This window comes from Condylura cristata, unplaced genomic scaffold (assembly GCF_000260355.1).
Source record: "Condylura cristata isolate star-nosed mole 26May11 unplaced genomic scaffold, ConCri1.0 scaffold00024, whole genome shotgun sequence".
NCBI lineage: Eukaryota > Metazoa > Chordata > Mammalia > Eulipotyphla > Talpidae > Condylura > Condylura cristata.
This window is the reverse complement of record NW_004567125.1, coordinates 15,908,797-15,927,949: the sequence shown is the minus strand read 5'-3', so window position 1 is coordinate 15,927,949 and position 19,153 is coordinate 15,908,797. Positions and strand designations below refer to the sequence as shown.

General features: G+C 37.2%; 1 protein-coding gene across 2 annotated transcripts in view; it reads left to right on the top strand.

The window, feature by feature from the left end:
- The first annotated feature begins 18,135 nt into the window (after positions 1–18,135).
- KIFAP3 (kinesin-associated protein 3) overlaps positions 18,136–19,153 on the top strand; it is a 106,276-nt gene continuing 105,258 nt past the window's right edge. Inside the window, exon 1 of one of the 2 annotated variants that reach the window (XM_004688469.2) lies at positions 18,136–18,418. In XM_004688469.2, the coding sequence (XP_004688526.1) occupies positions 18,387–18,418 (32 nt within the window). In that variant the 5' untranslated portion in view covers positions 18,136–18,386. The remainder of the gene's footprint in view (positions 18,419–19,153) is intronic. The other variant, XM_012729111.1, reaches the window with a different exon arrangement.

Here is a 19,153-nt window from a genome sequence, read left to right as displayed (position 1 = left end):
GCTACCGACCAGGAACAGAGATCTCACTAGGAGTCATTCTGCCCAGCCTTGCTGGGACTCCTAGCCTCCAAAACTTAGAGAACATAAATGTGTATTGTTTAATCCATGCAGTTGGTGTTATTTTGTGTTGGATGTCCAAGTAAACTAATACAGCTCATAAGTAATAGAATTAGCACCTATGCTCTAGTACTAGATCTAGCAGTCCAGCCAGGTAAGAAAAATGCAGATGAAATAGAAAGGAAAGGACAACAGGAAACAAAATGCATAATTAAATATAAACAAATTTGAGGTAAGGGCTATTTTAGAGATTTCATAGGGGATTTAAGGATTGTTATGACTTTTGTTCAACAGTAAGGAGAGGGTTGAGTTGGGTGGAGATGGGGGGAGAAAATATATAAGAAAGAGTATATATGAGCCTGGAAAATTGGGCAAAAGTTTCTTATATTTCACAGGAGAACTGAGACCTCAAACATGATTAATGAGCTTGATGCAATAGCAGAGTTCAACATTTGAGATGATGGTAGATTCTAGGGGAGACCCAGCAAAAATATATCGTAATTGAAATCGTCTCCACATCTGGAGCATCAGTAGAGATTGGTGGAACAGAGCACCTTTACTCCCAAAACCAGGAGGTATGCTGATGTCAGACTATCCCCAATTCAATGAACTCCTCTGGGACAGGAGCTTTACAAGAGGATACCCTGCTACACAGGAGTATCTGGTCAAGGTAGCCATGGCCCAGAGTCAGAAAGTTCTTTAGGAAGGGGAGATAAAAAGGGTTAGAGAGGCCAGAATTCTATGAGAAATACTGGACCAAAATATATTCATATGTACCCAGAATTGTATTCAATGAAGTTCTGTGTGAAAAACAGACCAGAAAACACCTGCTATGGAAAGACAGTTTATTACCTACACTTCCAGAGAGGAGGGGGCCTTCCATCACTTGCAGGGTCACTTGGGAAAGCACCCAGATTAGTCAGGAGACAAAAGAAAAAGTAAAATTATAGACTAGAGACTCTGCTGGGGTTTTAGGCAATGTAAGAATGAGCCTATATATTTTTAAAATAAATTTAGAATTATGTAATTTAAATAATTTCAGTGGGCTCGGGGTATAGGGTGGTACCTGGTTCCCTTGTTCCTGGAATTTAATAAAGATGTGATTGGAGCTATAGTTCTGACTGGTTGGAAGGCATAGCAAAATACAAGCAAGTTTCTTGCTAGCTCTAGAAATTAGCTCACTCTAGAAGAGGAAGTCTCTCCCTTCGATCCACAGGGCCCTCAAGATGTCAATGTACCATAAAATATAGAAAATAAAATTATGATTAATATACAAAACACTATATAAAATATGTAGGATGAAAGAATAGTGAGGAGACAGTAGTTATTGTGAACATGAGATCTTCATTTTAAACATTTGATTCAGTCACTTGGATTCAGATTTGTGAACAGGTGATAGGTAGATAAAAAATTGAGATTATTTTTCTCTTTTCTCTCTTAAAGGGGCCACAACACTATCATACTTAGTTTAGGAACAGGTTTTGTGAAAAATAGAAATAAATTCAAATAACTGCATTTTCAGAAATCTGTGAAGTCATTTAGGCCAAAGCATATTACACTTTGTATGATCCCCTACCAAGCTATGCCCTCATGGGGTAAAACAATGTACCTCCAAATTCAAATTATTTAAGTAAGAAATATCAGCTTACTTAAATTTCTGGCCCAGTAACTTTTATTTCTGAATATGCATAAAACAGTCATGGCTTTAAGCCAATTCATTACTAGGTCCTGTTTTGAATAAGTTTCTTTGTATAAGTAAGACTACTTTTGCTTGATTTGTTTAAAACATATTTAAGATCCCTTGCCCTGCAAATGCATTACTATGTCTTCATGCCATTCTCATTTATAGAAATACATGTAAAGAAGCAAAAAAAAATTTATTCCAGTTTTCTTTTTTATTTACTCTCCTGAAAAGAGCGAATTATGCTTCTTTATAGTAAAGTGACAATTTTTGATACAAGTCTATTTAATTTTTTAAAATTTTTCTTAGAACAATCAAACATGAGTTTAAAAGTTACTCATTAGTGTTAATTAGAAACATATGTGAGGTTCCACATATTCTGGAAATGAACACCAAAAAGTTATAATCAACATGGGATCAGGTTTTCTGGCCTGGTTTTGCATATGTGAAATCAGAGAGTGTGAGAAGGTTAGTATAAGTATGTGACTGCTCATGAAGACGTGTGGATATCTGCATGTGCTGTGAAACGCCTACTTCTGTGAGATTCTCAGCATCCTAGAGAGGGAATCTTTTCCATGTAGCAAGACACACCCCAGGATATTAACACTCTCCCATTTCCTAGAGCCTCTGTTCACACCAGCTCCAGAGTAAACACCATGAAAAAAGGAGGCTCAAGCTGCTAAAAAGCACACAAAGCAACAAGGAAAAACAGTTTCAAATCTCATAAAAATGGAAAATGTTTCAAGAACAACTGCCTGCTTGTTCAGAGTGCCCACAGACAGGAGGGTAAATAAAACTCAGTACCTGTTAGATTTACAGGCAAATAACCATTATCTACTATGTGTAGATGAGTGAAGGATAATTTTATGCAAACCACAATAAGTAAACTCAAACAGAATGAACTAAGCCTGCACAGTAAGAACAGGAAGTTCAAGAAGAAATAAAATAAGGAAATGGTATTTTCTATGTGGTGTATCACCAACCTGGGAAATCTATTACAGGGTCAAAATCTGGAATAGGATTTTATAAAGGCATTGATTTGAAATAGAGGTATGAATCCCTTAGGATTTGTATGGCCACTTCATACCTTAAGTAAAACTTTGTTCCCTAAGATCTAATTACTAATTGGCCTTATGTAGAGAATTATGGAGAATTAGGAACTAGTTTTTACACAACAGCATGTAAAATATAAATTTGCTGGAAACTTTCATTGTTGCATTTACTTTTTGAATGAATCAATTTCAGTTAAGAATTATCAGGCTGGTGTGTCTGGTGGCAGAGGGGTTAATTATTAGTGCTACCATCACAACATGGCCTGAATTCAATCCCAGACAGGAGAGACTTCACATATGGCCCAGCAGACCTCCCTGGTCTCTCCTGCTGCTCCCTCAGCAGTGTATTTCAGTAGATCCACCTGTTCTACGCCCTGTTCTACTACTCTGTTTCTGGTGAAACCTCTCAGTCCCATGCCTCTCCCTACACCTCAGTTCTTAATGCAGAAATAAATTAAATAAATCTTAAAAAAAAAAAATCAGCAGCAGCCAAACACCTTGACCAAGAAAGTTTAGGAGTTTTTGGTTGTGTGTCTCAGAGATACAATCTTTCTCTTCAAAAGGCAGCACATTTTAATTTGGCCAGGTTTAAGTGATCAAATTAATTAATTCTATGGATCTTAAATTTCTTTAAATTCTGAGATTTTAAATTTAAAGGTGAGCTTATTGTTTTCAGGTTAAAGTTTCATTTGCTCCACACTAAATGTGATTTGATATGGGTGACAGTGGAAGACAAAAAATAAGACCTTTAAAGGGTCGTATAAAGTGCCTACAAATGGATTCACTAAAATAAGGGAATCAATTTATTTCTAACAAACCATGTTCCAGTGAGGCATGCATCAAAGTACTGATATTTATAGATTCCCTTTGAAAAATATGTCAGCATAAAAATAGAGGAAAATGTTGTTAGAGCAAAAACAGGCATAGGCTTTAGTGTAATTGAATTTGTTTAAATAGTTTTGCTAATTCAAGAACTCCAGTGACTTCACAACGTGGTGGAGAAGCATACAATATTAGATGATATTGCAGAAATTATAAAGACAGAAATAACTGGGCTTAAATCTAGGTTCTGGAAGGAATGAGGAAAAACTGGAGGTGAGGAAGGAACTGAGGGAGGAAAAAAGAAGCAAAAGGGAGGGAACTGTACCATGCACTAGTGAATCAAGGTGTTTTATGTACACTTATTTTTTCCTGTTAGCTGTGTGCTCTTATAGCTTCACCTCCTTGACCTTTAGTGTATATATTTATATGTATATAAGTAATTGGTAAATATACAACATATATTTGTATATCAAATAAACATATAAAATATTTATATTTTTATATATGTAGACATACAAAATTACTGTGTTGAATTAGAAGATCATAGGGACAGCGTGGTTTTTTGGGTCTTCCCACATCACCATATCAAGAAGTTAGCACCAGCACCTGAATAGCAAAAACTCAAAGGATTTTTTTTTTAAAGATCTATTTATTTATGCGTACAGAACTGGGGTACAGGCCAGAGGTACAGGGGTGGTGAAAGGATTCACCACAGACAGAGTGGGGTGCAGAACAGGCAGATCAACGAAGTACACTGCTGAGGGGAGCAGCGGGCATGTCAGGAGAGGTCTGCCACGCCATGTGGGTCACCTGGAGTGGGGCTGGCGGGGGCAGGGGTCTAACTCATGCTGAAGTGGCTTTAGCTTCTTAGTGCTGTGCTTTAACCTGCTGCGCCACCAGGGAGGACCCTTGATTTTTTTTTTTTTTTTAATTGAGTAACTCAATAAAATCAGGTGGCAGGGTACAACACAAACCTTAGGATACAAGTATGCAAACTGGCAGAGGCAAACTGCCAAGAACTGCAAGACTTGTCTGGCATTGGCATCTGTATAGGAGGGGAAATAACCAGAGAAAAAAAGCAACATTTGATTATCCCAACAATAAAAGAGCCAAAAACTGCCCAACAGCTAATACCTGAAAAATACAGCAGGCCAATTTGAGAAGACCGCTGAAACTGAAAAAAAGTTTTGTCTATCTCAACAATGTGAATGTAAAGCAATTGCTGTAAGCTCTATAAGGTGAAGCAGTCACTGTCCAGAAACTCAAATCTGATCTGTTAGGTAGGGCATAGAGATCCATGCTGAGGAAGATATCCATTGATTTAGCAATGAAGAGACAACAGAAAGAAAGAGAAGATTCAGACAAAAGTGGGGAAGATGAACAGAACTAGGATATCTCAAAAGCAAGTTGCTATGCATTTTTAACACAATATATACACAGCAGGAGAGGGGATTCCATCAATTCTGTTAAGTTAAAAAAGCTACTGGGGAAAAAAAAGTGTTTTCTAAATATGCAGGAAATTAAGTTTCACAAAAAATAAACAATAAAAATATGTACCAAGGTCAAATGCTATATAATCCCAATGAAATCATACCAGAAAGATATGAAAGAGTGGGAAATTGTTTGTTATTTGTTATAATTTGTTATTTCAAAGGAACCTAAGCTGTATTGATAAAAAACATGAAATAATAGCAAGTCAAAAAGAAAACTCAGAAATAAACTGAAACAATTAAAAAGCAGATTAAATATCTAAAATCCTTTTTGAAATATAGCATACTACTATATATGAAGAGTAATGCAATAAGTGATGTTATTTGTAAAAATAGAAAACCAAGAGGAAAAGCTTAAACTATAATGAAATGTAGAAAAAGATGAAGAGAATTTAAGATAAAAATGACAAATATTAAAGTAGACAAGATATGGATAATAGGAATCCCTGAAGATGAAAACCCTAGCAAGAAAACAAACTTTCAAGACTAATTCAAGAAAATATTTCTGATTTTTTTAAAAAAAACATGAAACTATACATTGAAAGTACACATAACTGAATCTCTTCATAAGAAAATTAACATCAAAACATTCTGATAAAATTACTGAACTTTTAAAAAAGAAAAAATCTTTATCTTTCTAAGCAAAATAAAACATGGAACTTACAAAACAAATGAAATCAGGTTAACAAATTTTTAAATAGCAATACTTTATGCCAGAAGAAAATAGAGTTCATTAGTTAATATATTCAGGCAGAAAATGTGAGCAAATATTTTATATTCAGTAATACTGAACTTTAGGTATAAAAAGCACAAATATCTTCAACAGGCAAAATGTCAAAGAATACTGTATCCACAAGCATTATCTTAAGAATGTACTAGAGAAGCTGACATCAACATAATACAATACCATATTATCTTAACAAAGGAATCAACTATGAATCTGATCAAACCTCTTGCTTCAGTTGCCAGATTAGCCCAAAATACATATTTACAGCAGAAGCATAATGAATTCCACGCTAAGTGTGAAGGCAGCAAAGGCAGAGTGTGGGAAATTACAGATAAAATCCTATTGGCTCAAGGGAAAGAGATGAGGGGTCTATAAATTTAAAGAGACTTAAAAGGCAAACCAAACTTTCTAAACAGAAACATTTTGAATGCATAAGATTTCAACAATGAGGAAAGCAGGGAAATAAAAGTCAGGATAGTGATGAATTTTGGAAACCAAAAGGGGCTGGCATCAGCAGCTGCACGTAGAGAAACTTGTGGACTGGCTAGAAAAGTTCCCTGATCTTGTTACAGGGGTGTGTGCCTTAAAATAATTCACTAAGTCATGTGCCTGACCTGTGATATATTAAATCTCTTTTACTTTGTAATAAAACAGTAAAAACAAATCAGAGGGACATTTAAACAAAACAATCCAGGCTCTGTTAAATTGTACCTATTTCCCCACCTTTAGGTATGGATAAATTACTGTCTTACAATTTTATCTCTTTGTGTGGCTAACCCATAATATGTCTTTATGAATATTCCTTATCCTCACCTCCCTACGGCTATTTATTTTTTTAATTCAATAAAACAGATTACCTTTGAGGCAACAGAAACCAACAGAGTAGAAATCAAGTAAATGTCCACAAGGTAAGCATAAAAAAGAACAATTATCCAACCTTCTTTTGAGCACTCTCTCCAAGAGGGATATTATTATTTAAGAGAAAAAAAAATGCAAGAGTCCCAATGTCTACTTAGTCTTCACTAAATAGCCAACATTAAAATATATATATTTATATAGGACTCACTATTTTAGGACAAAGTACCAATATGTTTCAATTTATTGGTGATTTCTCTCTGGTCTATAAATATGCATTCAAAACTTATTTACTGACCATTTCCTATGACCTGTTTTGTATTTTATTTGCTCTGAGTAAATTAACCAGCAAAATGAAAGAACAGAGTATGTGTTCCTTTAGTTTATACTTGACTTTCCCATTCAGGTTTTACATGTTTGTTCAAGTTTAATGATATTGTAAACTTGACTGTACTGGCAACAGAATAACCTTGGAATCAATCCTACCCCAACATCTCAACATCTAAAAACAAAAAGTATTCTGGAAACCATGAAAATAAAGTAAAATAGAACAAATCTTGCTTAAAAATATTTAAACTGTTAATGCTTCCTTTATTCAGATGGGAGGATTTTCATCAGCATGTCGATTTAATTATGGTGGAGATTATTTTATAGTCGAGACCATTTAAGAATAAATGCACATTACTAGGCCCTGAGAACAACAAATGAAAGTAAGTGGACCAGCAGTGTTTTATTTACTTTGCTTTTACCTTTGTTTTGTTGCTGTAATGGCATATTAACTTCTTCTTTTTTTTTTAAAGATTTATTTATGCATACAGAACTGGGATACAGGCCAGAGGTGCAGCGGTGGTGAGAGGCTTCACCCCAGACAGAGTGGGGAGCAGAACAGGCAGATAGACGAAGTATACTGCTGAGGGGGGCAGCAGGCAGTCAGGAGAGGTCTGCCACGCCATGTGGGTCATCTCTGGGGTGGGGATCAAACTCATGCTGAAGTGGTTTTTGCTTCTTAGTGCTGTGCTTTAACCCGCTGCTGCGCCACCAGGGAGGGCCCTAACTTCTTTTAATTAGGGCAATGTTGCATCCTCTCAGTGGACTCATTTGTAAAGAATAGGAGTTCAAATGTCAAGGTGTAAAGGCAGGAAGAGGATTGATTTTAGAGAAATATTTCACGAAATTTTAAGCTTGAAATAACACCATTGTATTTCTTTAGGTCTCCCTCTTTAAAAAAAAAAAAAGGCAATATGGACAAGGTATTGAAGTGTGAACTAAAATGAAATGAGCTTTATGACTGTTTTGTCACAAATACAGAAAGGAAAGATTCTGACCTATTTCAACCATTTCTCTGGATCTTTGATATATATCTACCTCTTCTGATAATAGTAATAAGTACCTTAAAGAGACATGGATTTGGCAGGAAATTTCTAAAATCAGAAACAATTCTGTTTCCAATATGCAGTTATTTTTCTGACACATGTGCTGTCTACACCGAGAAAGAAAAGAAGAAAGGGAGGGAGGAAAGGAATTGGGGGCAGAGAGGGTGAGAGAGAGGACAGAAGAAGAAGAGAGAGGCAGAGAAAGATAGGGAAGAGAAAGAAAAGGACAAAAGAAGTTAAAAGTTTTAAAATCAAATAACCTATGACTTAATTTCAGCCCATGCTTACAAGGCTGGGAAGCCCAAATTCATTTCTCAACTTCAAAGTTATGGCTGAGTGGCTGTTGCTAGGAACTGCACTGGAATGAACTGGCAGTTCTGGTTCTGTTCCTAACAACCCAAAGGGTATGTCACAAACACTTATATTATGGCAATGCCTTTCTTAAAGAGGTGAAGAGGAAAGAGCACTCTCTGGGGACCAAATAACTTTCAACTCATTCCAGCAGAAGGGGTGAGGCAGTAGTTGTCATATGCTTTACAGCTTTAAAAGTTTTCTAATTCTGCTACTAAGGCTTCAGAGGAAACATCTGGTAGTTAATATAGCCCATTGCCTGAATTTTTCCCATCCGGACTACTACTACTTTAACTCTCATGGTTTCTGGAACACAAAACATGTATTAAACAAACATGTATGACAGGTTGGATTTACTTAACATCTCTGATTCCAACGAAACATTTATCAAAAGTGAGAAATTTGGGAACAGAAGCAATAAATCAAAAAGGGATGGCGTGTCATCTTCTTTGTAAGAAAGAAATAACAGATAAGCTTACAATAACAAGATTGGGGCAGGGGAGGGGGGACTTGAGGTAGATGTGTGGGAAATATGACTGAGACATCAATTATTTTTCCATGATTCCCTGTTCATAGACTTTGCACTCCTTCAGGGTAATGGCTATGCCTTACTCTCCTAAAAACTTCAATTCCTAGATGAGGGCTTTCTGCAGAATAGGCATTAAGTGTCTAAATAATGATTTCATAGTGCTCTTGATTTCTATGTTAAAAACTCTACCATTGAATACCTTCTTGTGAATTTCATTCATTCATTGATGTTGTTTGTATCCGTACTGGGTTCAGGTATAATTCTTCAAGTTGATTCATATTTGCATACCCCCCCAAGCAATGTCTGCTGAAAAACTTTGATTAAATTCATAAATACACTAGATATACTCAGATCCTCTTCCTCTCTAACCACACCATATTCATTTCTTTAACTGCACACACAAAAGCATAACAGTAACTATGCTTTCAGAGAATTTATTATAAGTGGATGGATCCCTATATATAAATTCAAACATAACAGATATTTTGTCCATGAGCAAACCTATGCATTTGTGACTATCCATCATCTATAATAATACATTTAAATTTGACTTTAGAATACATTGATTTAGCTGCATTTAGGAAGGGTCATAGATTGACATATCACACAGCTGTTTTATCAAAGTATGGTTTGGGCTGTAAGAGGCCTGGAGATAGAGAAAAGCACAGAGATTCATTGTTCCTTAGCCTAGTAGGGTCCCCAGCCCCCATGTCCTGACACTTGCAGCAACCCAGTGATGTCATATTTGTTGTCTTACATCATAATTGTTGAAAACAGAGGTTAGCACCATCAGGGAGAGGTGTAATTAAAAGAGTCCTTTTTCACTGAAATTTCCTTTGCATTAAGATGTGCGACATGAGCTCAGTTTAAAGTGAGAAGTGAGAAGATGACTGCATTAATAGCTGGTGGATGTGGACTCTTTGGACCACAGTGGCCATTCGATAGTATCCCAAAGGCAGTCACAAGGTGAGAAAGGACTTTCTATAAAATTTTGAAGCAAATTAGGATTGAACTGTAAAATCTACATATTTAGACAATAAAAAATGTAATTCTTATACATTTGTTATTTAATACTGTGTATATAAAATCCAGAATGATTAATACTACTAAAAGGTATAACAACATATGACTTTCCTATATTAAAACACTTCTATGATTCTGTATACTTATAGAGTATATCCAAATACAATCCTATTTTATGCTGGGATCTTAATGTCTTTCCAAATTTACTTTCACTGCTCTTTCATTCCAACTCTCTAATCATCTCCAACTTCTTGCAGCTACCTACATAAACCAAGATATTTTATACTTTGAAGTTCTTTTATATACTATCACCTTTCCCTGGACTCCCCATTATGCCCTTTGCTAAGCAAATTTGTACACATCTTTTCTGGGTCATACTCTTATCCTCCTCATGACGGAGCAGATTCCTCCTTCCTTATGCCAGTCCCACCTGTCCCACTATGATATGCATGAGTAAATCAACAGTTATTTGTTTACATGTCTGGTGTCTAGTTTACGTGTTCCTTGAAGGTTGTGATTATTTATTTTTTTAGTAATTAGAGTTGATCATGCACATAGCAAAATGACAGGTCTCATACTTGGAGCTCTCAGGCCAACATGGATGAAGCTGCAGTGACTTTTTAGTTGCCACAGTGATTAGTTATAATATTACAATTGTCTTAGTAGGGAATTGTTCAGAGTTAACTTCATTTCAATCTTGGGAAAACAGCTGAAATTTTTGGTTATAGTTTTCAATAGCAAAAACAAGAAATGATCCAAGAGAAGTTAGTTTCTCAAAATAAGCTAAATGAAGCTTTGTTTGTATGATGACTTTTATCTGGTTAGGGGATTTTCATGACTGGTCTCTGTTTTTTATTTTAAAAGCAATCTAAATTGCAGAGGTACAAAACATGAATGCCTTCTAGGTCGGTGTTAAATTAAATATGCTGCACAAGCTTTGCAATATCCTGTCAATGTATGATTACTCAAAAATAGTGAAATCACATACAAAACTCAAACCTAAGAAACTGAAATGTTGGCATTCCAACAATTATTAATATTATATTCCAAGTAGCATTTATGACTAGTAAGAGAAAAAAAGCAATTTACAAAGTCTTCCAATAATTGTCAGACCTGGGGTGGGGGGGGATTTGGGTGGGGAGGGGAAGTAGGGGCAGTACAGAAATATAAGCTTTTTTTCTGCATGTGTTAGCATCAGCATAAATAAAAGACCTGTTGTTCAAGTTATAAAATGGAGCTTCTCCCAACTCATAGTTAAGAAAAATTCCAGTCCACACCTAATTTATTCATATCCCGTGCAATACGGGTTAAGAACAGAAATGCATTCACCAGCATCCAGCCTTTGAGGGTAGTGAAATCATAATACTTCTGGGAAAAGATTCCTTACCAGACATCTATGGCCTATTCATCATTGTCTCTAACTTCTTCCTGTCAATAGTGCCAGCCACAAACAAATCATGAAAGATTTAGGACAGCTGATAAAAAAAAAGTAAAATTCTTGAAATTGTAAAAAAGAAAAAAAAAATCACTCTTTTTCTATCTGCTGGAATAAAAAGAATATTTTTATAACATTTAGAAAAATCAACACATTTTTTGAAAATACATCTGAAAAGATTGTCTCAAAGTGTTTAGGCTTTCATTTCTGCTGTAAATACTTTCAATATTTGTGAATAAATCCAGTTATACCTGCACACCCATCTTTGCTCTTTCAAATAGAAGCTTTTTTAGTGTGGACAGAAGATCTGAAATTTTTACTTTGTTTTCATTTTTTAATTTTATTTAATTCTTTTTTATTGAAATGCCATTGGTTTTCACCATTGTTAGCATTTTGGAAGTGTATGATCTCCCCCTTCAGGTGTAGTCATTGAAGGAATGAATACATTTTGTCTTACTTTTTGAATAAATTCAAAACATATTTATTTATGTTCTATATATCAGTAACTTTTTAAGATTCATGTCTTTTTTTAAAGTTTTTTTTTAAAAGATTTATTCGTACAGAACTAGGGTTCAGGCCAGAGGTTCAGGGGCAATGAGAGGATTCACTAGAGCCAGAGTGGGAAGCAGAACAGGCAGATCAACGAAGTACACTGTTGAGGGGAGTAGCGGGCGGGTCAAGAGAGGTCTCTGTGCCATGTGGGTCACCTCCAGGGTGGTTGGGGATCGAACTCAGGCTGAAGTGGCTTTTGCTTCTTAGTGGTATGCTTTAACCTGCTGCGCCACCAGGGAGGGCCCCGATTTATGTCATCTTTAAAAAAAATCTTTTTTATTTAAAAACTTTGGAATTCAGTTTCTATAAAGATGGAGAAAGATGGATTTGAGGAGGCAGAAGGACAGAACACAAATGACTGGGTGAACAGGGTGCTTTAGTGGGGGTTCATAACAGTAATAACACATGGTGGGGGGCTTCTCCAAAATACAAATGTTTTGAGCCATCATTCAGTTTCTCTTAAAGTTCTCTTGAGCCTGTAATTTGAAAAGAGTGAAATCTTTCTTTTTGGTAAGGAAACTCTTAAATTGTTCAGAATCAGAGCTCCTATTGTGCTTCTCACACAGGAGTTTCTCTGTCTGCCCTTTGTTCTTCCTGGTGAAAAGCTGCTTAACAGTGTCTATCAAGTGGCTTTGTTAGGTGTTCCTCTTCATGTTCCTGGGAGGGCAGTGGTGGAGGCACACGGGGCAGGAGAGAAATAATATCCTGGAGATCTTCTTATCACTGGTGGATGCTGGAAAAACAGACATTGTGTCCACAGTCAAGGATCACTGGATCAATTCAATAATCCAGGCAGCTGGGGCAGATTATTGCCTGGAGATGCCAGGAGGCTGCAAAGGCCATGGTGCAGGAGGATGTTACCTGAGAAAATCTCTTAGAAAGATCTGGTTCTCCAGCAAGAGAAAAGTGAAAAGCTACTGGCTCTTGGGCTCTCACTTTCCTTCCTGGTCAGCAGCACCAACCTACATTTCTGCTTCATTACCTTCAGTCTAAGAGGGAGATTTCATGAGGAACCACAGTACATACCATGCTAACATGTTCCTGGCACATTCTTCTCTTGCCTCTGTTGTCACATCTCTGATGCCCTATTGGTCAGGAAAGAGCACACTGTTGCTTGCTTGAAGGTAGAGGAAAGAGGCCATGAGGAAGGAATGCAGGTGGCCTCTATTAGTTGAAAAAAGCAAGGACATGGATTCTTTTCTAGAGACTCCAGAAAGGATTAAGGCCCTACTGACAGTTTTGATTTTAGCTCAGTGAGACCCATTGCAGACTTTGAGTTATAATACTGTAAGATAATGCATTTGTAGTGTTTTAAATGACAAAGTTTGCAGTGATTTGTTACTGTAGTGACAAATACAGTTATATAGTATATCTAATTATGGAATAAATTTTCATTTCATTGATGGCTACTGAAGTTATTATAATAAAATATGATTATTGACTAGCCGCTATTATCCATTGAGAAGTATTTAAACAAATCTCTTGCTTATTTTTAATTAGGCTACTTAGGCTTTTACTATTGAGGCATAACTATTTTGATGTCTGGAATACAATTGCTTAGTCAAATGTATTTATGGCAAATACTTTTATTAATCTATGATTTATCTTTTCATGTTATCAATGGTGTCTTTCAAAGAGAACTTAAATTTTGGAGACATCAAATTGATATTTTTAATGGTTAGTTTTTTTATATAAAAAATATTTACCAGGGCCCTCTCTGGTGGCACAGCGGGTTAGGGTGTTGGCGGCAGCCACTTCAGTGCAAGTTCAATCACCAGCCCAGAGCTGACCCACATGGTGCAGCAGACCTCTCCTGACCCAGACCCACCGGCTGCTCCCCTCAGCAGTGTTACTTTGTCAATCTGCCTGTTCTGCTCTCTACTCTGGCTCTGGTGAATTCTCTTACTGCCCCCTGCACCTCTGGCCTGTACCCCAGTTCTGTATGTGTAAATAAACAAATCTTAAAAAAAAATATTTACCAACACATAGGTCTTAAATATTTTTCTTTGCTACTGGAAGTTTTATGTCTTGTGTTTGTATTTGTGATTCTCAGTCATTAATTTTTATATATGATATAAAGAAATAATTGAGACCAACTTTTTTCCACATGTATATTCAGTTGTTCCATCACTTTTGCTAAAAGACTGTATTTTCCCTAGTGAATTAGCCTAGCTTCTTTTATCAAAACTTAATTAGAGCAATTTTTAGTTAAAGACAATAATGTAAAAAAGGCATTTATTATCACCACTAATTACAGTTAAAAGCTGAAATTTCTGGATTATCCATATGTTTAACAGTGAAGAGAAGGCAAAGTAGCCCAAAGAATGAGTAGTAAGTTCCTTTGGTTTTCCTTTTGCCTAATATATTTCCTGCTAGAGAAGCAGCAATTCAGAAAAATCAACAAAAGTAGACTAAGAAAATTAAAAAAAAAAAAAAAAAAGCTTTTCCTAGCTAGGGGAAGAAAGAGAGAGAGAGTCAGTTTACTCTTACCCAATTATGACAGGCTCCTCTTTCCCGTTAGAACTTTTGCAACCATACAGTGTAAATAAAACTACCATCAAGGTGTAAATGGAGACCACCTGGGGAACAAGAGTCAGACCTACCTGCTCTCCAGGTGGGCAAATAGGCTAAATAGCCCAGACCCTCAATACCACATACCAGTAGCAAGACCCATTCTTTCTTCCTAGAGTGGTGTGATGCCAGAGAATGTCTCCTAAAGCAGATTTAAATAAGATCCAGGAACTTATAATGAAATACCCAAAATTCATGCCTTATACCAGCAATCAGGAGAATTTGTTCCAATTTGAAACAAGTGATGCTATTACTAAGATGACACAGATATAGGAATTGTTTGGCAAATATATTACAGCAGCTATCATAAAGATGCTTCACTATGAATTTATGAGTATGTTTGAGTCTCAGTAAATAGTAAAAATGAGCCTAATGCAAACTTTAGAACTTTAAACTATAGTAACCCAGATTCTAAAAAAACCTCAGTGGATGGGCTCAGTAACAAAATGAAGAGAAGAATCTGTTAGTTTGAAGAAACAAAAATTACCCAACATGGACAAAAGGGAGAAAAATTATTGAATAGAGATAAATAGACCTCTAGAACCTGTGGGATTGTAACAAATGCTCTAAAATTCATATCAAGAGTGGAGAAAGAATAAAACTAAAACATGTATCAAAAGAATCACCTTGGGGTGGGGATAGAACTCATGTTGAAGTGGTTTTAGCTTCTTAGTTCTACGCTTTAACCCACTGTGCCACCAGGGAGGGCCCCATAGGGTATCTTTTAAAATAGAATTTAATTTAATCCTTTATTCATTTTTATGTGATGTAAATAGGTTTTATCATTGATCTTTTCACTTTCTGTTGACCTTACACTTTCTGTTACAGTCAGAAGGTATCAATGTAAGTATAATAAATTTATCAATATTTTTAGAGTTTTCTGTGTCCTTCTTAAAAATGTGTCCTTAACTGACAGTTATAGAGCAATTAATATTTGCTTCTAAATGTTTTTTAATGTTTTGTTTCTCACATTTAAGTATTTATTCAATGTGAAATTAGTTTTTGCAGATAGCATGAGGCAGGGGCCCAATTTAATTTTTTACATATACATCACCAATTGTCTCAAAGTCATTTATTGAAAATACATTTTCATCACTTTAAAAATTCACTTTTGTCATATTTCAAGTTTACAAGTATCCATGAGTCTGATTCTCTTATTGCTCCACTTGGTTTCTATTCCTGTGCCAATACTAGACCTCAGGGAGAAGGGCGCCAGTGAACCTCCAAACCTGCCTACTCTAAACAGGTTCTGCCATCTGCCGCATCAAGACAAAATGGAAGACTTTTTTTTTTTTTTTTCAAATTTCCAAGTTTTTTTTTTTTTATTAAAAAGTTTATTTTTACATCATTTTGCACATTTTTTTTTTCATCTCAATTGTAATCCCCACGGGTTTCCCATCACCAAATCACCCCTGTGCCACCACCATAGTCCCGTGCAAATGGAAGACTTTTAATGGAAAGGAGCTTTAATACAATAAGTGTGCAATACAGAAGGGACAAAGAATATAGTTTCTAAATCAAACACCCAAAGTTACCCATCCCCTTGTGGGTAAAAGTCCATTCAAAGGGGATTGGTCCAAAGCAAGGCTTGAAAGCCCGCCACAAGCCTAAAGCACTTTCTGGCCGGGACCCGTAGAAAAGGGTTAGACCTGACCAGACCAGCCTGGGAGGAAAAGAGCAAAATCAAAATCAAGATAAATGCTGCCATAGTCAACCTCCGTAGGTCTCTCACTCACATCTGTTTCATTCAGTCCAGGGCCAAGAAACAAACACGGTTTCTTCACATGTCTCTCTGCTTCATGTGGCTCCTTCAGGTCACCTTCTGGCTCTCCATCCTGCTTCCTTCCCAAGCCTCCTCTCCAGACTCCTCTCTTCTCTACTCAGCTCTCCCCTCCTTCCGTGTGAGGCAGGGAACCTGGAATCTCCTCTTTTCCTGGGGACCTCCACCCTGTTACAGTATGATATACCATACTATCCAATTGGGTATATTTCCCACTCTTTGGGGTCATTTCCTTTACTAAGTGCTGGATGTGAAATCTAATAGCTTTAGATTCAAGTTAATTTTTGGCAAAAATAATTAATATGGTTTCTGTGAGCTTCCAATTGCATATGCTATTAGGTACTCCCACTATTGATGGTGCTAAACTTCCTTTTTTGTATAAAACACTGACAGCCACATCTTCCCATTGTATGTAACATTTTCCCCGTTGGTACTAAGTAATCTGTGGGGAATAGCTCTCCTTTAAATTATTTTATAAAAGGTCATTAAGCATTGCTGAATCCATTTAGTTTTTTCCACTACTAGCAAGTAAGAATTCCTGTAAGAATAGCTTTCCCTTTAAGAGTAGATAAATTATAGTTTCTTTCTAAAAGGGTAGAATTAAATGTGTAATTCTTTTAATGACCAATTTTCAGAGTAAGAATTGTAGTTGTTTGCCTCCTAAGAAAGTGAGGTTTTGGTTTCTGTTTTTCTATCTGTTGTTGAGTATCATTATGGACCCCTGGGTTGTTGTTAATTTGTTAAACCAACCACAGTAATTATTCCTTTTGATGGAAATTGTCTCAAAATTGACCAATGTGTTTTGGACACAGTCCCATTAGTCTCTGAGCATTTCTTTACTTTCAAGCATAACAAGGCCAACCTCAACTTTTACTTTTCCTGCTGCAGACTGACAGTTTCTCCAGTTCAGTCCCAGTTTATCTTCTTAAAGGTCTAGCTTTCCATTTTCGGAAGCTTTCTCCATTTCTGTTTCAGAGTAAACAATTCCACACTTATCAAACCTTGAATTAGGGATAATTGAAGTTTTTCAGGAGCTGTATTGTGTGAAAAATAGGACAATAGATGAGTAGATAGATGATATAGATAGATGGATGATAGGTAGGTAGATAGATCTATCGATAGAACAACCTAGATGTAGGACAACAAAGTAGAAGAGTCATATTAGCATGTTAAAAGTTGATACTAATTTTATTCATTTCGTACAAAGAAATTCCTCACAAGTTGTAGTTTCTCAGTGTGATCACTGCAGTTCCTTTTCAGAATGCCTCCCGAACACAAATCTCATTTTACAAATTATTAGCCAAGGACTGGAAAGCTCTACATTTTTTAATTAAAAGGAAACAGGGCGCTTTCCCTAGTGGTGCAAAGGGTTAAAGCACAGCATTATGAAGCTCCCGGAAGACATTGCAGCAGGAGTTCTATCCCCTGCCAGGTTGCTGACCCACAAGAAGTGGCAGACCTCTTCCTGACCAGCCCACTGCTCCTCTCAGCAGTGTATTTCAGTAGAGTTGTCTGTTCTGCTCCCCACTTTGTCTCTGGTGAATCCGCTTACCCCCATACCTCTGGTCTGTACTCCAGTTCTGTAAGCATAAAGAAATAAATCTTTCAAAAAAGAAAGAAACAGGTTCCCTTTCCCTCTTTTTAAGCTAAGGACTTAAAATTGCAATTGACTTGACTGGGAAAATCCTTTCAATTCTCAGCCTCAAGGGGGCGGTGACCAGAGTAAGTCTTCAAGCACACTGGCCCATATCTGCCGCAAAGCCTTCATGAGGGTGCGTCAGATTAGTCTCAGGGACCAGCAGTTCACATTGAGCCTGCGCATACTGAACTGCGGAATAAGCGCATGCGCCTTAATGGGTCGCTGACAGGCGGCACTCTGCTGGCCTGGGCCGTGCCAGTGTTTTGGAAGCTGTGGGAGGAGCCGAAGGCCTCACCGTGGTAACCACCGCGCCTCCGCTGCCCCGCCTTGCAGGCCTCTGGACTGTCATCGCCTTTGGGTGTGGGGTACTTTGGCTACTGTCCCCGGAAATAGCCCCGCCGGCTTCTCTCAGATACCCCCATCCTCCCCACGCCGCCTTCGCCGCCGCCATGCAAGGGGAGGACGCCAGATACCTCAAAAGGTGACGACCCCCCAAGACTCGATCCTATCTTCCCAGGGGGTCCTGAAGCTATTATGTGTTCGCGGGTTGGCGTTGTGGTGTCACTGGGCAAAACTAGAAGCTTAGCCGAGGGATGCAAGGCAGGGGGAGTCACGGCAAGGGAAGGGGAAAGGTGATTGTGGGAAAAAGAGGGACGGGCCCTTCGGGAGTGGGAGATTCTCCAGCCTCAGAACCTGATCCGGCGGGGCCCTGAGTGCAGTGACGATTGTTTCCTTGCCACCTTACATTGTTCAGGGGAGAGGGAACCGCGCCTTTTTTTTCCCTCCTGCCCCACCCCTACTCTTAAATCGCCCAAGAATAAGCCAAGGGCCTGAGAAGGACCCTGTCGCCTCTCGTCTCAGGTTTGGGGGTTCACTGCCATAGGGTTTTTAAATGATGAAAGAAAAAAGAAGTGTGATCTTTCCTTTATGAGGAGCCTGGACTGATATTGCACTCCAGCCTGTTTTTGCTTCTCCTTCATCCATTTTATCCATTTGACCTGCCATAATTTTGTAGGAGTTTCATAATTATTAAGAGGTTTGTTCAGTAGTTTGACATGGAACAGCCATAATTTATTTAGTTAAAAAAATAATTGTATCAGTTATTGTTTAAAGAAAATTACGGTCTTTTGGGATTATTTACTTGACTTTATCAAAGATAAAGACCACTCATGGTTTAAAGGGCGCTCCTCATGGAACCAAGGATGATCCAATAGAA